At 38.6% G+C, this 21,211-nt stretch overlaps 2 protein-coding genes across 3 annotated transcripts; one reads left to right on the top strand and one right to left on the bottom strand.

The window, feature by feature from the left end:
• The first annotated feature begins 454 nt into the window (after nucleotides 1-454).
• On the top strand, nucleotides 455-8,884 carry LOC145222853 (alpha-1,3/1,6-mannosyltransferase ALG2-like). Its single transcript, XM_080089074.1, has 8 exons — nucleotides 455-651; nucleotides 1,028-1,217; nucleotides 1,285-1,448; nucleotides 1,960-2,169; nucleotides 3,798-3,920; nucleotides 6,333-6,481; nucleotides 7,757-7,860; nucleotides 8,532-8,884. Exons 1-8 carry the CDS (start codon nucleotides 510-512, stop codon nucleotides 8,662-8,664), a joined length of 1,215 nt encoding a protein of 404 aa, XP_079945200.1. The 5' UTR covers nucleotides 455-509; the 3' UTR covers nucleotides 8,665-8,884.
• A 315-nt stretch (nucleotides 8,885-9,199) lies between these two features.
• On the bottom strand, nucleotides 9,200-20,917 carry LOC145222852 (uncharacterized). Of its 2 annotated transcripts, none has more exons than XM_080089072.1 (16): nucleotides 20,494-20,917; nucleotides 18,682-20,397; nucleotides 18,168-18,540; nucleotides 17,464-17,581; nucleotides 17,116-17,293; nucleotides 16,692-16,833; nucleotides 16,468-16,622; nucleotides 15,335-15,523; nucleotides 15,101-15,247; nucleotides 13,113-13,239; nucleotides 12,586-12,678; nucleotides 11,808-12,105; nucleotides 11,550-11,677; nucleotides 11,152-11,318; nucleotides 10,871-10,974; nucleotides 9,200-10,570 (listed from the first exon to the last, which is right to left on the bottom strand). In XM_080089072.1, the coding sequence occupies exons 1-15, from the start codon at nucleotides 20,758-20,760 to the stop codon at nucleotides 10,894-10,896; spliced, it is 4,179 nt and encodes a 1,392-aa protein (XP_079945198.1). In that variant the 5' UTR covers nucleotides 20,761-20,917; the 3' UTR covers nucleotides 9,200-10,570; nucleotides 10,871-10,893. The 2 variants fall into 2 exon arrangements, with proteins under 2 accessions (XP_079945198.1, XP_079945199.1); XM_080089073.1 differs by having other exon boundaries at nucleotides 18,694-20,397.
• Nucleotides 20,918-21,211: the final 294 nt, after the last annotated feature.

The following is a 21,211-nucleotide window of genomic DNA, read 5'->3' as shown; positions in this document are numbered from 1 at the left end:
TTTTCAATCTTCTTTTACAAAACCCTCCTTTGTAAAAAAAATAATTTGTGACTACAATCGTTTGTTCACGTCGGTTGCAAAATAGAAACATTTTTAGCTTCTGTTTAAAAAAAACTTATGTTTAAACCAAAAAGATATGCGAACAAAATGGGTTTGTCGGGGTGCTCGTATTAACTGGCCAAATTTTCTCTGGGCCCCGTCGCCGTTTGGATCCACTGTTGTTACTCATTATTACCAGCAAAGCCAAGGTGACGTCATACCGATAAACGTTGTGGCAATTGTCGTCACGCTCCAGTTGCGATGCGCGGTGATGCGTTCGTGACAACGATCAGCTGAAAAGGATAGTAAAGTGCGGCATGACTTTAGTTGAAGGCAGAATGTTATGTGGTGAACAGCCACGTTGTAACCAGTTATTAAGTCAGCTTGTTGAAATTAGCCGACGATGTTGTGCTAACATGTGTCACTTTTGTGCAGGTACAGTTGTATATTAAAAACTTTTCGCGTTTGCAATGCAAATCGTATTTATTCATCCTGATTTGGGCATCGGTGGTGCTGAACGTCTTGTGGTTGATGCCGCCCTTGCTCTCAAAGAAAAAGGTCATCGGGTCAGTTTTATGACCGGACATCATGATCGACAACATTGCTTTGAAGGTTTGTGTCTGGATTTTACATTTTGCCCATTGATTTAGGTTCCAGTTGCTGTGCTAGCAAAGAAATAATATAATAATTTTGTTAATAGGTTTACGGTATTGCTATGTTAGTAAAAAACATTTCTTAGCGATTTCAGTTTTTACAAATGAAAGACAAAAGCGAATTGTGATTATGTTTAATTTCACACAATCATACAATGTAATAAATACATTGAATGAAATTTAAAATGTAAAACCTAAAAAACACAAAGCTGTAATGATTCACCTAAACTGTGTACATACTTATGTTGACACTATTCGCAAAATATGTACTAAAGACATTTAATTGTGAATGGTCACGTACTAAAACAATGATTTGAATTTGAGTTTTTTTGCAGAAACAAAGAATGGGACATTTTCTGTGAATGTGGTCGGGGGCTGGCTTCCTCGCAGTGTGTTTGGAATGTTCCATGCCTTTTTGGCTTACTTCAAAATGATTTACATTTCTTTCTATCTCATATTGATTTCAGCTCTGAAACCAGATGTCATATTTTGTGATCAAATTTCTGCATGTATACCATTTTTGAAGTAAGAAATTTGAAAAGATATGTACTTTTATAAAATCAAAATGACAAGCTTGTATTGCTTTTCTTAGGTTCTTTACCAAAGCCAAAATTGTTTTCTACTGTCACTTTCCAGACCAGCTATTAACAAAACGAACATCTTTAATTAAATCTCTTTATCGAATGCCAATTGATTGGTTGGAAGAAAAATCTACTGGCATGTCGGACATGTTGTTTGTCAACAGCCAATTTACAGGTTAGTCATACATACTTTATGCACACCTATTAATTGTAGATGGACTTAGTGTCGTGAAAGGTTAGCGGACAGTAATTGCAAAATTTAATGTTAATCCCCAGTGCTTGCTCAGCAGAGCATGCCATAACAACAAACAATTTACCATATGCTTTACCTCCAAACCAGAAATGTTTCAGATTCTGACCTTTAACAAAGGCATACTGGTGTCACGAAATAAATCAATTACAGGGAGAAAGTATTTAATAAATCTTGTCATCCTAACTTAAACTTTCTTTGAACTTTCACTCATGGGATCAACAAGCATTATTCATAATGCTCAGCCACCCAACTTAAATAGAAGCTTTTACAAAGAATTGGTATTGGCAGGCATATGTGGATCGCTATTAATTGTGAATACTATACTTTTTTTAGTGTTTGGGTTGACTTATAGTATTTTTACTGCATATATATTAAGACATGTGATACCAATTGAATTTCAGTCATCATGACGATTGGTGTTTGTTTTGTCCAGAGAAAATCTTCAAAGAGACTTTTAAGACGTTGCGTGATATGGAGACGCACGTTTTGTACCCAAGCCTTAATACGAAGCACTACGATCAAGTCATGCAGATGCCAACCCGTTTGGATTCGTCCAGTCTGCCGACACGAGCTGAGCACGTTTTCCTTTCAATTAACCGTTACGAGCGCAAGAAGAATCTTAGCTTGGCGATAGAAGCTTTAGGTACTTTTTTATTTAGCTTTTAGCACACGCCCTATTAAATCGTCAGTCTTTTTGTAAACCAGACACTTTTTGCCCTCTTTTACTGATATTTGGCAGGACACAGGTCACTTGCGCCCTTTCGTTGCGCACGTTTTGCTATCAGAAAATTTGGAACAGTTTTTTTTCTATTTAGGTTGTTTTCTGCGATATGTATGTAGCATATTAGCTTACAGTGTACCAAATATGCTAAAGCTGTGTTACACGATACGCTATATAAAAAGGTCAAGAATTTAACAAGTTTACAAAACGAAATTAAAAATGAAACATACCAAAAACAAGCTGATTAACCTCAAGGCGCCAGTTCGGCAATAGTCCCCATTCAGAAGAAACTTCTCGAAATGTCGCACCCACGACAAGCAGAAAACTCCACTCAAGCATGGTTTCACAAACCATTTATCGTTTCGTGGCAGCCAATTTTCATGCCATCGGCTTGGGAATCGTGTTTTGACTATTTCTAGCTGAGCCCTGTCCTAATTTCGCCCACGTAAGGTTGTGTACCGTAGAAAAGTCGCCCACGGTTGGCAGGAAAAGAAAATTTACCTGACATTTTACAATGTGACACCGCTAAAAAAATGATGACCGGACAACAATTTTACCTGCTCTTGTTACGTGGGTGCGTGTTGTGGGTGAAACGGCACCAAATCTAACACTTCACTTCATTAGCAACCGCCTTGTTTATTTAACTAATAACCCCTGCCAAGTATTTCTGGTCACCCTGAGCACATTACGCAACCCTTCTATCAACTCCAAAAAAATAACACTGGACACATGCCAAACGACTATATAAGGACCTTCGTTTTTCTAAGTTTTTTTTTTAGATTATTTGCCAAATTTTAGATTTGTGGGACTGAAAAGTGTGAAAAATTTTGCTCTGTCATATTCTATTCAAAAAGCCAAATATTAAACACTCCTTGGTTTTTCAATTGTTTAGTCCAATTTGTGTCATCCTGTTTACACGGCGCAACCAGGCGTAACTTGGTTGTGCTTGTAATTTGACCTTTTTCACCTGTGGCAAACGCGTACAGTTTTGTGGGCCATTTACGGTGCCGCCGATTCTGCGACGTAAAATGCGCGCATTGTTTCCACCCGCAAAGTACGTTAAAACGCACCTTTTGCCAATCCTATAGCGAGGTTGATAAATCGACCCATGCTTATGTGACCCTCAAATAGCAATTTGCTTTTTTAGTTTGTGTGTCGGATTTTGTCTGTGACGTGCGTGTCGCAGTAAAATCACATGCTCCCTTCATAGAATTCCTTTTATAGCAACGTTTTCTTTGGTGTTTCTACTATTGTCCTCGAAATATTTCGGGTAAACACATTGGTAGTATTTCACAGACCGGAAGCACATATTAGCCATAAAAATTCCATCGGAAATAGGTCGCTTTTTGAAACGCTCCCGAAGGAGTCATATGTTTCACGTTTTTTTTCTATTTTTAAACCTCAAGTCTCCGAGTCATTTGTTCAATCATGCTATGTCATGGGAAACAACGTCTGCGCATGCGCAACTATCTTAGGACGTGTGAAAATTCCCATTTCACCTTGTTTTGCTCGTGTTCATCACTCATCAACAATTTAGTTGTTTGTTGCAGATCTTGTTCGCGACCGGGTCACCGATGCCGAGTGGAAAAAAGTTCATCTTGTGATGGCGGGTGGTTACGACCAACGAGTCGAGGAAAACGTTAACCATTACAGGGAGCTGTCAAAATTGGCCGGTAAGTTGACTTTTATTGTGAACATCACGACAATCGATATTTCAACAGTTAATCTAGAAACGCTTTAGAAGTGTTTATACGGGTGTATTACTCTTCTAGCAGTTTTATCATAAATAATGGACGTTTCGGCGCCCCATAGGAGACGTCTTCGTCAGGATAATGGCATATCTTGAAAGATAGAATTTCTTATAAAGCGACTAAAGCATCAAAACATAGAAGTTTGTCCGTTGTGGGTGGTAACCGCCATGTCAATGTGGGTCATGCTTCTGACTAAACAAATAGCAGTGCTTTTACGGCGCTTACGCCCCATTTGCGTGATCTGCTTTCCTTGATATTGTTATTCACAGCATAGGCGGATAATCATGGCCACATATAAACAAACCATCGACGTCCATCGCATAATTTATGTATTTACACTAACATCGTCCTGTCTGTGTTAAAGCAAATGTTTCGACATTCGTTGTTCCTGCCGGTTTATCACGTGTGCACAGGAAATTAGGGCAACTGGTCGTAGCATGGAGGGAAGTAATCATGTTTTTCAGGCAATGTGTAAAACGACCGGGCAAAAACAAGGCTAGTTCCGTTTATTCAGATAAACAAGAAATACAACCGCTTTGGTCGGCCTTGCAATTTGAAACCGTTTTGCTCGTAACGAAACCACAATTCTGAATCATGGGACTTGCCCGAAGAGATGCATTACAGCAGCTTAAACAGACAGTGCACGTACTTCGGCGCTAATCGTGTGTTTAAGAAACCGCGTTTTGTAATCCGATAAATCGTCTTTTTTGCAGTTTGGTGTTACGGCAACTTGCCGTAATGCAAAAATCAACGATTTTGAAAAATGGGGATTTAAAGAGGGGTGCAATTGTTGAAAATGTTGAATTATTGTTTAGATGTGGTTTTTAGTATGTAGATCGCTTTTGATATAAACAAAATGATCTATTAGCGGAAAAACGGTAACCCTGTTTGTCAAACATGCCTAAAGCGTTTGCTTCATAGGTTTGTACCGAGTATGAACAAATTGACTTGTTTGATTACATATCAGTCAAAACGCGTTTCGGAAGTGACGTACAGACAGGCGATTAATACTTTTATTGTTGTTTTTGTTCTTCTCTGCAAATCACGGGGCATTAGCATTCATTGCAGTCACATTGTTTGCATTTTTTACAGCCCAAGTTTTCTTATACGTGTCGCTTTTGCGTATTTTATTATTAGGGGCATGAGTCACAGGGTAGAGCTACTAACACCACAACGAGAATCACCCCCCAAATTTGATTGGTTATATCTCCAAAAATACTCACGGTTAGGGCTATTAGGGTCGGGGTAAGGTATTAGCACTTAAAATTCGATAAAACCAACCCAAAAAATTAGTTACTAATGTAAAAATTTTATGTAAATATTTCCCAACCCAACCCATTTTATAAAAAAAATTCAGCTCTTTACGCCCCCTTGTGAAAGCGAAGTTCTGATTCTCGTCATGGTGTTAGTAGCTCTACCGAGTCACAGTCTGTTTTCTATGGCAATTCTGTCTGATAAGTGATTTTTTACTGTAGAAAATATGTTTGTAATTGGTTTGTGTATGGTCACAAAAAGGAACGTAACCCGTCGCATTGCTCTCATTTTTGCTTTTAAGCCTTGTTTGTACTGCAAATCTCTAACAACAAACAAGTCTTGCGACTACTCGCTTCGTTCTTCAAAGCCGCATTTAGGGTCAAGTTTTCACCCACCGTTTCCGTAAACACAACTATGTGCATTGTTTTAACTTGAGAAGTCGCCTAGCAGTAAAAAGTTACCGCAAACTTGTATTACGGGTAATTTACGGCTCTTGGGCTTTCGTGCTATGACCTTGTACATCCAGCACTTTTAAAAACCCGATTAAGGTCAAATGTTGTGTCGTGGTTCGCCTCGCTGACTGCCATGTTTCTGCCGCCATTTGCAGCACATGTAGGTGACGTTCAAGACTAACAGATTGTTGTAAAAGCCAACTTAATATACTCCCATACCTATATGTTTGTGAATTTTCGGTTTCGATGGTTTTATGTACGCATATTGTTATCGTGGTGCGCTGTAGCTGAAAATGACACATTATTATTAGACATTTCCAAATTTTACTCGTTTTTGAAACGCAATTATCCCAAGACTAAGGTTCTCAACCGATAAAAATACCTTAAATTGGTAAACATGTCCCTTTGGGGGTAAATGAAAGTATGCAAAATGTTTGTAAGGTAATGGGAATCAGAGGGTTAAAGACACTTGATGTTAAATGTTCAGTGGATTAGAGAAACTTGGTGTTAAATATTTAACGTATTAGAGAACCTTTTTAAAAAAGTTTCAGCATGTTTGAGAAAAGTAAATTTTAGATTCCCTTACGAAATCGATTTATTACCGCAGTTTTGCCTTTGTGTTTTGCAGAGAAGCTTAAAGTAGACGATAAGGTGTCATTTCTGCAGTCCATTTCCAATCAGAAGAAGGTGGCCTTGTATCGCCGTGCAACTGGTGTACTTTACACTCCACACAATGAGCATTTTGGCATCGTTCCCATCGAGGCAATGTACTTGAAGGTGAGGATCTATACAACCTAACCTCATATCATTTATGTATTGATTACTAAACCTCGCGAATCGCGATAAACTAGCAAATAGTAGGAATGAACACTTGTTGTATGGATTAACCCATTGTTTTTCAACGTTTCGGAAGCCACAAAACACTTAATGCGTTAAATAATCTTGCGGAACACCAACGCAATTACCACCTTAACATTTTACAAGGAATTTAAATATTACACTACAATAAATCAAGCAAACCGACGAAACATTAAAATTGTTGAATGCGACTACTTTCCTGAAAGAAAAGCTTTTTTTCACCAATTGTATAAACCAGTGAATTTCGACCGGTTTTCCATCGAACACCAGTCAAATTAACAAATTTCTTGCGAAACACCTGTTGAAAATCACTGGATTAACCCATAGTGCAGGGTGTATTGTTTGCTACAAGCACGATGACGTACTTGGAAAATGGTTACGGCCAATGGTTTACCATCCCTCAGTAAAACCAGCTACTCACGGCGTTAAAGATCTCATGTATAAGCCCCCAGTTCGGAGTGTATGCTTGCTACAAAAAATAAAACGAGCTAAAAAAGGAACTTTTATACTCGTCATTTATGCATTAGAAAGGAACTTTTATCCTGTAAAAATATTGTATTTGGTTCGTTTTCGCCATCGTACAGCGAAGTAACTAGACAATGAACCATACTTGTATAGACAATGAACCATACCATACTTTGCCATTGCCCGATATGTTGTTTCGTTTTTGCTTTCAGGAATAATGCGTGACCGAAATAATTGCATTTTTATTGGGCACTGACACATTCGCATGCACGACGTGAACTATTATTGTCCTTTCACATAAAAAAATCACGTTTGTGTAATTTCAATTGCTTGGTAATAAAAACATGTTACTTTTATAACTTTAGGTAGAAACCAATCCTGACATTAATAGGTTTCCTCAAAATCGTAACTGCTTGCATAAACAGACAGATTTTTTTGCACGACTAAAATAGCTTGGTTGTTGCACAACGCAATCGACTCGTCTGCCGGTGGGTCTTGAAGTCCTTCAGTGCATAGACGGAATCGAAATAGTTTTCTAAGTGTTTTTGACCGCATAAAACCGACTTGCGTACATTCATTTAAGTGCAGTTATTTTTTGGTTGTTAAAAATACATCTTGTTTACCTTGAGTTGCTAAAAACAAACTATAGATAGGGAATGAATAAATAAACAAGGCACAAAACAAATTTGCTTTCGGCACAACTGTTTAATCCGCACGTTACTTTTCCAGAAACCAGTTATTGCGGTAAACAGTGGTGGACCGCTTGAAACAATTGCCGACGGCCAAACTGGATTTCTTCGTCCTCCGAATTCAGAAAGTTTTGCGACCGCTATGTGAGTACTTGAGAAATTTGCATGCAACTTTGTCGTGTATACGAGCGGCAAATGACTGTTGATCCGAATAGAAAGCCGTCAGGTGAATATATTGAACTATTCATTTACAAACAAGGGTGACTGGTGAATCACGTATAGCAATGTTGCAACGGTTTATGAGAGAGGCTGCTTTTTGTAACGGCAAAATATTTACTCACTTTAGTTTACCCTCAAAGCATGTCTGATTGTATCCTGAGAACAAATTTACCCACTGTTTAAGGTCCCCAGTCCCAAGTCATGACTCATGCCTAAACGAATATTCGAGTTACAGAAATTAAAGAGATTCAAATGCCTGGTGCTTTGCTTTATCGACAAGATACCAAGCATAAAAACTTGAACCCGACTTAGATCTTGATTTTTTGTCCCGCTTTATTTCGTAATTATTGAAAACCGTATCAAGTGTGAAGCAGTGATAAAATAGCATACAGCACACAGTTGTATAGTAAGGTTTTACCCATTAGGCTTACTTTAGTAGTTCATTAAGTTTTAAGCATCATGCCACCCATTTGGCCGAATGGTCTGGGGCGCTTGACCCAAATTCAGACGTTAAAAACTTGATCGGAGCGTCGTTGGTACAAATCTCGTAAAAATGCAAGCGTTAAAGCTTCACGCAAAATGTTGTTTGGTTGCAGGTTAAAACTGATGCAGAACCCGGATCTCGTGGAGACGATGGGAGAAGCTGGGAGGGCTCGTGTCGTCGAACGATTTTCATTTGAAAACTTTGCCGAGACACTCAATGAGATCGTTGTTTCGCTTGTCAACTGATACAAGTCTCCAAATCTTTGTATTTTCCAATCAAACCTTATGCAGTTTTGCTTTCAAATTATGTTTACTGCACCCAAACCCAGATATTATGGATATTCCAGTCGTTCTGTATCCATTGTCAATTTGTTCAGATTTTTTGCCTACCAAACCACCAACATCATTTTATACTTTGGTAAGGTTGACATGATCAAACCTTTAATAAAGAACATCTAAGGCTGTATTCAGAATCTTGCAAGTATAGACTTTGTGCGACCAGCAAGGCTTTCCTATGTCTGAGCATATCTCTTGCATATTTATGGTTTGACAGAACAGAGCATTGGTTTCGTAACCAAGGTGTAAACCAACCTTACATATCGGCACACCCATACCGCTGTGCCATAAGTCCGTAGGCTATATGGTAAAATGCCTTATAACTGGAGATGAAGTCGTATCTGCACTTGTTTTAAGGAATTCGGTCTATCTTGTATTGCAAAACTGCAGTGATTCGGAGTAGCTAAATTTCCGAACGCACAAGCAATATTACAAAAAAACGAAGCACAGATGCATGCTTTTTATTATTATTATTATTAGGCAGTTACAAAGAACGAAAAGCATGCTGTGGAAAAACAAAGATATGAACATCTTGTGTACCGAAAGAAAACGCACGCTTCTGCCTGTGTGCCCCCCGCCAATATGCAATGTCCGCAGTACATGGAGAATGTAATACTGTACAATGGCGAGGTCGGGCACAGCGCTATGCGAGGTAGTTAGGGATTTGAATTCATTTTCTTGCGCCAAGCGGTTTGTACACGAAGGTAATCGGAATAATAAGATGCACGCGGAGAGATTACGGGCATGTGTGGGGTTGTACCGTGTGCGCTAAAGTGTATAAGGGAGGTACCTCGTCTATGGCTTGGCGAGCAAAGCCAACGCGTGTGGGCAAGATACCAGCAGAATTGTGAGGTTTACTATTAGAAACGGCCAGGGGGTACGCATCTGCAGAAAAAAGAAAGGCTTCGACGGTTTTACGTTGACTAAAGCATGATGAACAAATCGTGTTATAGAGCAATGCACTCATAAGAGGTTATGCCTGCAACCACAATTTTAATGTGTGGTTAAGTTTCTTTTGAACAATTAAAGTGATGGAAAAGTATATGTTTAGGGTTACAACGGGGTTAAATAGTTAACTGTGCTGACTTATTTTCTATTCAGTTTGATTTAGCGTGGCCAGAACGGCGAAAATCAGAATGATACAAAGCGCGAGCGATAAGAGACACAATCGACAAAGAATGCTGTGTAATATCTAACACAGCGCTTCAGGGCGGGCGCAAAAATTGGCAATGTACAAAAAAATCGGAGTTAGCAATCATGAAAGTTAAAAAAGATTTTGATCAACATGATCCAAAGATGGGACTTCGCCAAGTCAACATGATACAAGTTCCTATGTAAGCTCCCTAACCCACCGCGGTTTGTCACTCTACGACTATATCACTTGAGGGCGACAGAGAGCGTCGTTTGTCGCATCAAGCTCGTCGACGCTAACTGAAACACATAGCTCTACACGCATACACAATATAGAATCAGAACAATGCACCTAAGGCACGGATCGGCAAAAGTAGCACCTTAAAAATAAAACACGCACCGTAAAATCTTGTGACAGTATAAAAAACACAAACCAATCTACTCGCGAAGCGTTAAACAATGTGACTTGTGGCATCAATGGTCAGTCGATGTATGAAGAGAAGGCGACGCCACGACGGGCGGAATATATAGAAATCTATGTATGGAACAAGTGATCTATAAAAACAAGTGTTTGGCACAAGAGTAAGATGTTCTTCTTTGTGACTTTTCATCTGTAAGAGACTCGTGGTCGAAGACGTTCCGTTCGGGTTATATACATGTGTTGGAACCAGCTTGACGCATCCACCTGAATAAAAGGTTTTGTAAGAAAGACCCAAAGCACAATTTGCACACTGATCAGTCTAGCTTGGCTTATCTATTGTGCTGTTTTTTTAATTGTGGTTGCAGTGTCTATATTTTTAAGCCCGCTGTTTATTTTATTTATACCAAAACATAGCTGCTTCGGTGACAGTAGTTCGGTAGGAGTAAGAAAAAATACACAAACCGTCCGATTGACCACTATTTAGCGGTTGAAAATGTCTAATCTTTATCTTTGAAAATGTCTAATCTTTAAAATCTCTCTAAACAAACTTAGAAGCATACTTACAGATGGACGAAAAGGCCCTGATATCACAAGTCTTCTGATTCTTGCATCCTACGTAAATCGAGTTGAGGATCTTCAAACTGGTCGGATGTTTCCAGTATACTGGTCTGAAAAAAATAAATATTCGTAAAACCAAATGTAACAAAATTAGAACACGTTCTATCCCTTTGCAGTAAGGTGAAACCAACTTGGTCAACAAAATGGAACTTCTACAAATGCCTTTTTAATGATTTGGTGGTTGGCGCAAAGGTCACGCTATATTTAAACAAATACAATATTGCTACCAATGACTCGCTCCGTCCCATGCTGATCAGAGTCCCTCGTTTGTCGGTGCAGTTACTAGGCAACGCGGCATCATCTGTACGAGCCTCGCTCTCATCCACGATAAACACCCGGCTTAAACGTCGCGTGAGGCTCACACAGCTCATCCGATTTACGGAGTTTCGATTTTCTGTTGAGTGAGAAAATGAAAATAAAGAAATCCACACGTAAACACCCTATAAACCAACAAATGTATATTTAATGTAGACTTTTGTGCATAAAATTGATATAAAATTTACAGATTTACAAGACATTCCGGCAAGAATAAAAACGAACTAATTCTAAAACGTTAAAATTGTCAATGCACGCCTCTATATGCTCTAGGTTTTGCGTGGGATGCATGTAAAAAAGCCAGCTGTACCTGCAGTATCATTAGTTTCGGGTGACGGAGCTCTAGGAACAGCAACCGGCTCACTTGGCCAGTTTGAAAGCATGTAATTCAACACTTGAATGTGTCTCTTGAAGCCGATAGCAGCGCTGAGGTCGATTCTGAAACGAAAAAATACAACAAACATTTTTTCCACTTCAGCTGTTAATTTGAGCTCCTTCAACTATTAAAACAAGTTTATATTCGGTATTGTGCTTACAAAAACCGATGGATATATCTTAGAAAACTCACCCATTGCCAAGGCTTGCATTGACAGGTCCAAGTAAAACCGGACCAAAGCACACTGCCAAATTCTGACAAGTCATCTTGTTTTGTTCATGGTGCATTGCAACCTTCTTCAAATGGTTGAGAAGCGCGTATAAAGTTGCTCGTTCCGCAGGTGCGGCTGACAATACTTTGATGTGCTGCAGCAAGGCACTTGTTCGCATTTTTTGTTCTTCTTCGGTAGCAGGTTGAGACCCAGGTATCGACGTAGTGAGGGTGGGGTCGGGTGCAAATGGTTCCTTGACGACGGTTGCTGGGGTGGGACCTAAGAAAGGAAAAATGTTGACCGAAAATTCTATTTTGGTATGAAAACAATTTTAGTGTATTCACATGGAAATAATTCAAAATTTCTTATTCGTTTTCATTGTTTAAGGTAAAAGCGTGAATACTATAATGCGTAACACAACATACTGTTGCAGAACATTGTCAGGCAATATGAGGATGGGCTTGCCAATGGTTTAAATTTCATCCATTAAATTCATGCATAATGTATGCAAAATTGCCATTTGGCAAACATGACATATGCTTGGCGTTTTCCTGGTTCAAAAGGTCCTGTCTATCTACACATGTCATACAATGGGAAGGGCCAATAACACAAGTCATAGAAACTGCACCCAAATCCCAAGGGAGAAAATCAGGCAGACACCAACAGCTGCACTTGGTGCGACCTTGCTTATCAATCATTTTGAAATTATTGAGTGTTGTAATATTGTTTGACTTTTTTTCCGCTTGTGGTCGAATGTACCTGGATTTTTCTCCATAGCTGTAGTGACAGCTTCGAGCAGTTCTGGTGGGAACAGTGGTTGAGGCAGTTCCCTCAAGAAATCCTTGAGAATTCCTAGAAGCAAGGCAATAAGGGGAGTCATTAAAACTCTGTACGGAGTAACTGTGTTTAACATGTTTCCTAGAAAGCTTTCCAATGAAAATGGAAAACAATTTTCTCATGTGATAACTGGCATTTTGCATTTAATGTGCATATAACATGCAATAAAAACCAATGCTTATCATAGACATGTGTTAAGTAGATTTTAATTTGATAAGTGTTTAATTAAACAAAAAAAGTAAAATAATACCTTGATGAATTTTATGCTCAACATTGAATTTTTATGTATTTTATTGAAATGTACATAAATATTGTAAAAGGTGATGTTTACAGTTTGATTTGTGCTATTTAGAGTCTTCAGCAAATTGATGGTTGAACTGCATACCATGGATTTAGGGAAAAGCATGTTATTGACAGAGGAAAGTCATATGTTTTACACTCCATAATACCTGTTATGACATTCACATCAGGGTAGTTGTCAGAGGTAAGCAGAGTTACACCCTTGGCCTCTTCAACCTTTCGTCGAAGCTCCCTCTTTACAATTGCGGAACCACATAGTCGATATATGCCCACCACCTGCACAAAACACGATTACTCATGAGCGAGCATAAATTCCTTTTCATGCCTCACTTACTGGTGTGTGAGTGACTATGTAAAGAGGAATGCCATTGAACATTAAGTTTATAGCTTTCGTGTGGTTTTGAATCACCAATGTGAAACAGAACTGTATGTTTATGTGTGTAAAAGCAAACACAGGCATGTATTTCCAGGAAAATGGTTGATTTTAAAACTATGCCTAAAATACAGTGGTAATGGCTTAAATAGACGAAAAAGTGACATAATTTTTTAACAGTTCTGCAAATGCTGTCAATTTGTTCCATTACATTCTTCAAAATGCTTGTTAATATGTGCATGTAAAGTGTTCAACACTGCTAACTGTATGTAATGTACTTAAACTTTATCTCCACATAACAACGGAACCACTTTGTACAGGAAATTTACAGCAAATTATATAATATATGTGTTTGGTGCTGCTGTCTTTTCTGCCCATACATAGTCTGAGAAAAAGACACATCAGTGAAGTGGCCATTACAAACCAGGGCATCATCAGTTTGCTGTTAAAGTTTGTGGGCCAGGAAATGTAAACAGATGCTGGGTGGATGTGAAAAGTAACATCATCAGGGGAGGCTGTTTTTGACACACATTCCCACCAGGGACAACAAGCATATGTTGGGTTTGTGCTGCAAAGTGAGACTTTGGCAAAGGAAGTTTAATATGATACTAATGGCTTTTTTAATATTAATTTAAAATTGAGATAGACTAAATCTAAAATGTTAAAATTGAGACACATACAATAAACATTCCACTAAATAAGGCACAGAAAGCATAGATTATACTTATATATGCATTGAAAGCATCTATACAAGCAAATATTGTAATATCTAAATATCTAAAAGCTAATACATTTTTTGCATGATTTAGTGAACATAACTACCATATTACAAAACTTTCAGATGCGGTTTTATTGAAACTAAATTATGGGATTGTCATATTTAGGTATTCTCTGTCAAACAAATCAAGGATTAGGCCAATTTAAGTCAATACGAGATGCAGTGTAACGGCAGTGATATATAGCTCTAGGCAAGATGAACATATGGTGACAACTACTCAGGAATGTGATAGCCAGGCTTATTTCCACCTCAGCAGTCAACCACGACCAACAGTCCAAGAAATACTAAGTGCCCAAATTCTATTTGTGAGACATTATGTCCGCGCCATGCTGGCTCACAAAGTGTTGTCAGCAAAACAAGCAGGCCAAGTAATATTCAACAGTCCCAAATACTTGTGTACCACGATGGGACTGAAATGGATTTTTGTGGTCACCGCACATCAGAGCAAATAGAGCAGCCTAATATTAATGAAGTCTGTACACACAGCACAAAACCACATGTTCGATTAAATACAGTCCCATTTTTTTGCACAGAAAAAGAGCAAATAATCCGGCTGACCCGACATGGTCAGATCTTGTTTGGTAAGCAAACAGAAAAAGTTTTGGCACAATGATATTCTTCAAACAGGCACATACCAGCATATGCACTCAAGCACACGCTCATTCACCCTCGCGTGCACGCCGGCACGCACGCCAGTGGGCCACAGACTTTACAGTTGACTGCAAGATAACAAGCATGACCGTTGTACGTTTAGTGGCACCTGAACGGCTGCACACTGCCACAAGCCACCGTTTAATTTCATCAAAGTTAAGGTGCCAACACTTGTGGCATGCATGACAGATATTTGTCTCAGATTTCAGTTCACAAATAGATTTTAGAGCACTTCCCAGTAGCAAGCTATTGCACTGAAAATGGACCCCAAAAAATGCAATCACACAATATTGTGCAAAAAAATTATGATCCTTAAAATTTCTTTATGTATTTACCTGCATTCCACGTTTTTCCACTTCTTCTATGCAAGAATGCACTAATGAAGGAATGCCATATCCAGAACTTTCACGGTCTACAATACTTTGAAGGTCAGCACCAAAAACTAGTGGCCCGGGGCTAGATGGATTCTTTTCCAGCGCAACCTGCAATGTAACATTTGTTTTGCATCAAATTGCATTGTTGAGATCAATCAAATACCCATTACAACTGTAAAACGATCATGTTACTACCTTCATGTACAATGTGCCACGAGGTTCCAGTCTCACTGCAAGTCGCTCAGAAAAGTTGGATTGAAGTTTGGCACCTTGGATTAGTGTTGGGAGATTAAGAGTGGCATATGAGCAAACTTTGTGCTTGCCACCTCTTGTTTCCCATGTGTAAAGTGTGACGTGTAAATCCCTGGCCTTGTTGACCATCAGCTGAAAACAACATATGAATTGACCACTGTGATTTAAGAGCAAAGGGCGCTGTAGAAAAGATGAAGGTAGCAATTATTTAGAGATGAACACCCTCTTTGATTAACCACAAGGTGTGCCCTTTTAAGTAAATTGTTGGGAATAAATTTTGAGTGCCGACCACAATTACATGTTATGCTAAACTTTCAATACACTTCAAGTGGCTGTACACATTGACAAGGATAAGATTTGCAAACAAAATCACAAATGTGTACTTTCATATTTGCAGAAAGTGCTATTTTCCACAAGACCACAACAATTAATAAGGGGAAAATCAAGCTAGAAATTGACTACCACTTGACTTGCCCCAGGCTATAAGTAACATCCCAGGAATGTGAGGTTAATGGGTCAATAGTTTTCACTTGGTATATGATATACAACATGTAAGGAAATAGCACATAATTCAAGTATCTGTGTACATGCATACGTAACACATAACACAGGTATATGCCGTTATAATAGCAAATAGGCCTGAAGGCAAATTTGTTGTCAAAATTGAAATGTTGCTCGTTAGTCAGGGCAATGGAATGTTGTTAAACGCTTTCTACTAATCACAACAGCTAATCCTTTGACCATAAACCCCAGGCTTCAATAGCCCAATAACCCACCACAAAGGGAAGTCATAAATGCCAGTAAACCTCATAGCTGTGCAGTAAACGTTAAAAAACTAATTAACTGGAACGATTGTAAATGCAGTTGCTAAACTAAATTATATGTTGACTGTTTTGTTTGTATGAGGGTTTTTGCTATTTAATATTTTTTACCAAAATCATGTAACCCTTCTTGGACAAACTCTGCAAACATATAAAACACATTTTAACATTTTTCAAAATATTCCTTGTTAGCATGGGTTTTTATATTTTGCTGAAATAAACAATTCAAGCAAAGCAAATCAAAACAGGGTTTACCTCAAAGCACTGGTTCCATGCCACAGCGCCACGGCAGGTTTGCATTGTGGTTCCGATTCGCTTTGTTGTGGCATTGTCCACTTGTACAAGGCAGTAGGCCTCACACAAGGTCTTTTTAAGTTCCCGTACCCCGTACAGTGTTATTACAAGACAGCCTGCACCCAAAACAGATGTAAAAACTTTTGCCCAGTGCAGTGAAAACAAAAGCGAAAGCAAATGCTTACCATCGATAGCAGGCAAAAACTGATGGTGGAGAGCAGAAACAGGTTTGTATTTTTTAAACTGGGACAGTGTGAGTGCCTTGATTGATGGATCTGGCAAAACGTTATCCCATTCCAACTGTCTACTTAATCTTCTCTGGTGTGCCTAATAAATACAAATATTGAATCTGTTTACTTATGTGAAAGATAACGACAGAGAAAGGGAACAGACCTTTATATATTACATACATTCTAGTTAGGTTAACAATTCCACCATTTCGTTAAACTTAGTGAACAGATCAAAGGTGCCCTGCTAATAAACCCTTATATATATTATCTTATAATGCTGTTAATACAACAAAATATAAAACAAGTTTTTATTGTAAATTTGCTGAGTTGCGGCCCTTGTGACTCCAGTACAATACCAACAACTGTGACTGCTGCCTACCATGCTGATATCGAGGTGATAACGATTTAGCACCGCTGAATCACTTTTATTTATGATCTTCTGTAGATTGTGTTGTGTTGACACCTTGGAGCTGTCTGCAAGTAAATTGCCTTCAACCTTCTGTTGTTCATCTTCCCCCATCCAGCATGCATATTCACTCATCGAATTTTCAGAACTACTAAAAATGCAAAACACTAATTTGAAAAATTTTGTTATAACTTGAAGCCATTGCAATGTGTTACTGGTTAAGAAAATAATTTCTGTTAAGTTTTGGAACATTATGCCCTTAAACTATGGTGTATGGTTGTTTAACAATGTAACAATAAATGTATGAACAGTTACACCAACCCTCCAAGTTTGAATTTCTTTGTAAATTTTTTGCCCCAATTCTTTTTCCTTGATCGTGATGGTGAGGTTATTTTCACTGCGGTAAAGGACCTGTTGCTGGTATTGGAGTTACCTGGTTCTGTAAATGAAAAAGACAGTCATACACATAAAATGTTTAAACAAGAATGGGATAGCATAGCACAAGTCAATGCTACATAGTAGATGGGCAGATCTAGAAACACAAAAAAACATTTGTCCATATGAAAAGAGATCCATAACCACTTGAAAGATAAACATAACCACAAAGTGTAATGGCCATTGCCATTGTGTTACAAACTATTGAAGGGCGATTTTATGTCAACAGGGTTACGTCATGTTATTCATACTTTCAGGACAGGAACATTACTCCAAAACTTTTGAGTAAAGACAACAAAGCAACAATTCCCCTTTCCCCGTGGCCTACTAAATTACATTCTTTCTTTCCAACAATAAAGATACAATATCCAAAGTTGAATCTCACGAACATACCTAAAGGGGCATTCAGTGTAATTAATATTGATTCAAGCATTAGCCAAGCAAATACAGCAAATGTAATCTAATTTTGCACAGGAAACAAGGTATTATTTGTGAATCACTGGGCATAGGTCACTAATGCATCAAGTTCCTAACAGCACAAATCTCATTTAAAACACTATGAATCTCTCGGCAAAGAAAATAAATCCTACCTTCCGGACTTCCATTGACCAACAAAGTAGGATGGGAAACCTTGGTTGTTTGTGGAACTTTTTCTGTCGCTGTAATGCCAGAGTCCTCTGCCTTGGGGTGTGGTACTGAGCATTCAGAATCATTCTCGGATTTATCACTGTAGATAAATGTCTTAGGGCTTGGCGAAGATGGAGAGCTAACTGACAGCATGCTTTTAGCAGATTTCTCCATGGGATTTTTTATGCTGTTTTTTCTGTGAAATGTGAAATCACTGACAGAGCTTGGGCTGTCCAGAGAACTTTTGTGGGATCGTGGGATTCCAGGAGAGTTGGAGGAATGTCCACTGCTGCTACTTGACGACTCTGAAGGTCGACGCTTGCAGCTGTTTCTTTTCTGTTTGAACAAAAAATTCATGTGTTTTACAAAAAGCAATATTTGTTGCACATGTAAATTTAGAAGTTTGTGTAGAATATTAAGTAAAATTCCTGAAAAAATTTTGATGCTTTGTGTGCAATATTAATTATAATTCCTCACTTTTGTATCAACCTTTAAATCTCCATTCTTTTGCGAGGTGACACTGACTTTTCGAGGGGGCAATTCTTTTAGTTTTCCTTCTTTTGTCGAGTGATGCAGTCCATCCAGTCGCATTTGTAACTCATCAGAAACTTGCGGCCCTGATTCCAGCCATTGTCGCTTTTTGTCAACTGTAATACTGTTAATTGAATTGCTGGACTGTCGAGACATGCAACTGCACTCTCGTGTTGTAAAGTCAGTGTGGGCAACAGGAAAGCGTGGCATGGATGCTTTTTTGCAGCATGGTTGTTGGTGTATGACACTGTCTGCTGACGATTGCCAGCCAGCATCTGAGAGTGACCTGGTAAGGTCAGGGTTATGACCCTTCATATGTGTGTGGTGAGAAACTGTTTCAACCCCTTGAGAGTTCAGGGATGATGATGAAGTTGATGTACTTGGATTCTTCTCATGTTGTCCGTATTTGCGTGAATACTTTATATGATCACCAAATGCATCAACATTTACTTCGTCATTGCAGCTGTATGAGGATTCATCATCCGTAGTGGGAACTTCGTCATAGTCCGGGTCATCTATTAGTTTCATGGTGGTGTGAAAATGAGCACTGTTGCTATCTGAAGTGGTTGGGACATTTCTTAATCCATTACTGCTGGAATAATTGTCAACATCAGGGTGACCTGGATTTGTTTTTAATTCTGTAGGTGTCCCCTGGCCGTTTATGGTGCTTAAAATGTCATTCACCAAACTATTACAGTCCTCTGGAATATCTTCTGACTGTGCTGTGGTTGACGAAAGCAAATCACTTTGAAAGTTTGCATCGTCAACACCCTTTGAGTTGTGAATAACTTCACTACTACAGTTGTTGTTGTTTACATTTTTTGGTTTTTCACAGTCTGCAATTGCATCAAGTAAAATTTGGAAGGATTCATCAAACCTTATCTGGACTGAATTTCGTGCTAGATTGTTGTTTGGCTTCTTATTTTTGACAGGCAAAGATAAGTCCACTCTATCATTGTCATACATGCTATTCAGTGTTGCAGTTTTGTTACTTGGTTCAGCAACAACAACATTGTGATTTGAATTCGGTAAAGCCACTTTGTCAACATCACTTGATTTTCCTTCCACAATACGTTGCAGTTGGGGATTTTTAATTACTTGGTAGTTCTTAGGGCGACTGGTAGACTTGTGCGAGGAACGGACTTTCAGAACAAGATTATTGGGTAAGCACATCATCCCAGCAACCATCTTAACATCCTGGTCTACGATGTCAACATTGTTGATTGACAATATTTGATCGCCCACATGCAAAAGATTTTCCCTTGACACTTTACATGATGTATCAAGGCGACTTACAAATATTCCCTGTTTTGCAGCACCATTATCAAACTGTTTTGGAACTTTGCGCTTCTTGATAAAGATTCCTAAACTTCCATCTTTGCTTCGATCTATTTCTATAGTTTTTGTAAGGATCGTGGAAGGGCCATGTTTTTCTGATAGACTGCTAATACGTCGAACACCTCCTTGTAGCATTTTAACAAGTCCATTGCCTTTTGAGTGCTTTGTTCTGTTGACTGGTGTCTGTGGTTTAGTTACGACACCATTTGCATGTGACATTGACCCATTTTGCAAAGGTGGTTTTCCTCCATTTTGCAGCATTGATTTCATTTCATTTGTGATGAAAAGCTGATCAGGGTTAATTGTACTAACTCGAACATCAGTCTGAAAAACATATATGTATATATATTATAGTAATGCAACCATTGCAAGAAAATGCAAAGCAGTAGCACACAAATAAGAAATATTTCAAACTTTTACCTTTCGGCCTCTGAATGACATTCCTTTGAACCCGTTTTTATTTCTTCTAATCTCCACTCCTTTTGTTTCAGCATTTCCATTTGGTTGATCATTTGTTTCGGAGGATTCAGATATCCGAGTCTGTGTAGAATCAGGTATATACTGTTGGAGACGTCTTTTGCGGCGTTCAGGTGGCATAGACTGCGATCTTTTAAATGTAGTTTCATGTACATCCCATTGATTTATAGTAGGTGCCATTTCTACAGTGTTGTTGAGTACTTCACTCATAATGAACGTGCCCCAATAATCAAAAGTTGCTGGTCACATGTTTGAAGCTTCATTCGTTTGTTGTTAACATTAGAAAAATACTGTAACACAGTCAAGCACTGAAACTTCGGCCTAACTGAGTAAGCAAACTATGCTGCAAATATAAAGTTATACTTAAACTCGGGTTTGCGTTTACACAACGTCCTTGAAACAATATTATTACAGCAACAATCTGTAAAACGGTATATCCTTAATGCCGTGTTTTTCTGGCATTAGTGAATAAACAAATTTATCTGTCCTGGCAACCTTCGGAAAAACATCAAACCTCACTGTCGCATAGCGCGCGACGCCAAAAGCAAATGAAGCGCATCAACGCTACCGAACAAACGCTTGGAATGGAATGGTCGAATGGAATGGAGGGGAGGGTAAAATAAATTCGACCACAAGGCGACACCTAGTGTTTACTACGTTT

Source organism: Phallusia mammillata, chromosome 4, assembly GCF_965637545.1.
Source record: "Phallusia mammillata chromosome 4, kaPhaMamm4.hap1.1, whole genome shotgun sequence".
In the NCBI taxonomy this organism is placed as follows: Eukaryota; Metazoa; Chordata; class Ascidiacea; order Phlebobranchia; family Ascidiidae; genus Phallusia; species Phallusia mammillata.
This window is presented reverse-complemented; position numbering and strand designations above follow the sequence as displayed.

Excerpts from the sequence above, each read along its gene's own strand:
- LOC145222852 (XM_080089072.1), bottom strand. The coding sequence starts at position 20,760 with ATGAGTGAAGTACTCAACAACACTGTAGAAATGGCACCTACTATAAAT. Across the intron at positions 15,248-15,334 it reads GTGGCACATTGTACATGAAG|GTTGCGCTGGAAAAGAATCC; the intron begins GTAGTAACATGA and ends GTTACATTGCAG. Across the intron at positions 12,106-12,585 it reads AGCTATGGAGAAAAATCCAG|GTCCCACCCCAGCAACCGTC; the intron begins GTACATTCGACC and ends TTCCTTTCTTAG.
- LOC145222853 (XM_080089074.1), top strand. The coding sequence starts at position 510 with ATGCAAATCGTATTTATTCATCCTGATTTGGGCATCGGTGGTGCTGAA. Across the intron at positions 3,921-6,332 it reads GGAGCTGTCAAAATTGGCCG|AGAAGCTTAAAGTAGACGAT; the intron begins GTAAGTTGACTT and ends TGTGTTTTGCAG. Across the intron at positions 6,482-7,756 it reads TCGAGGCAATGTACTTGAAG|AAACCAGTTATTGCGGTAAA; the intron begins GTGAGGATCTAT and ends TTACTTTTCCAG.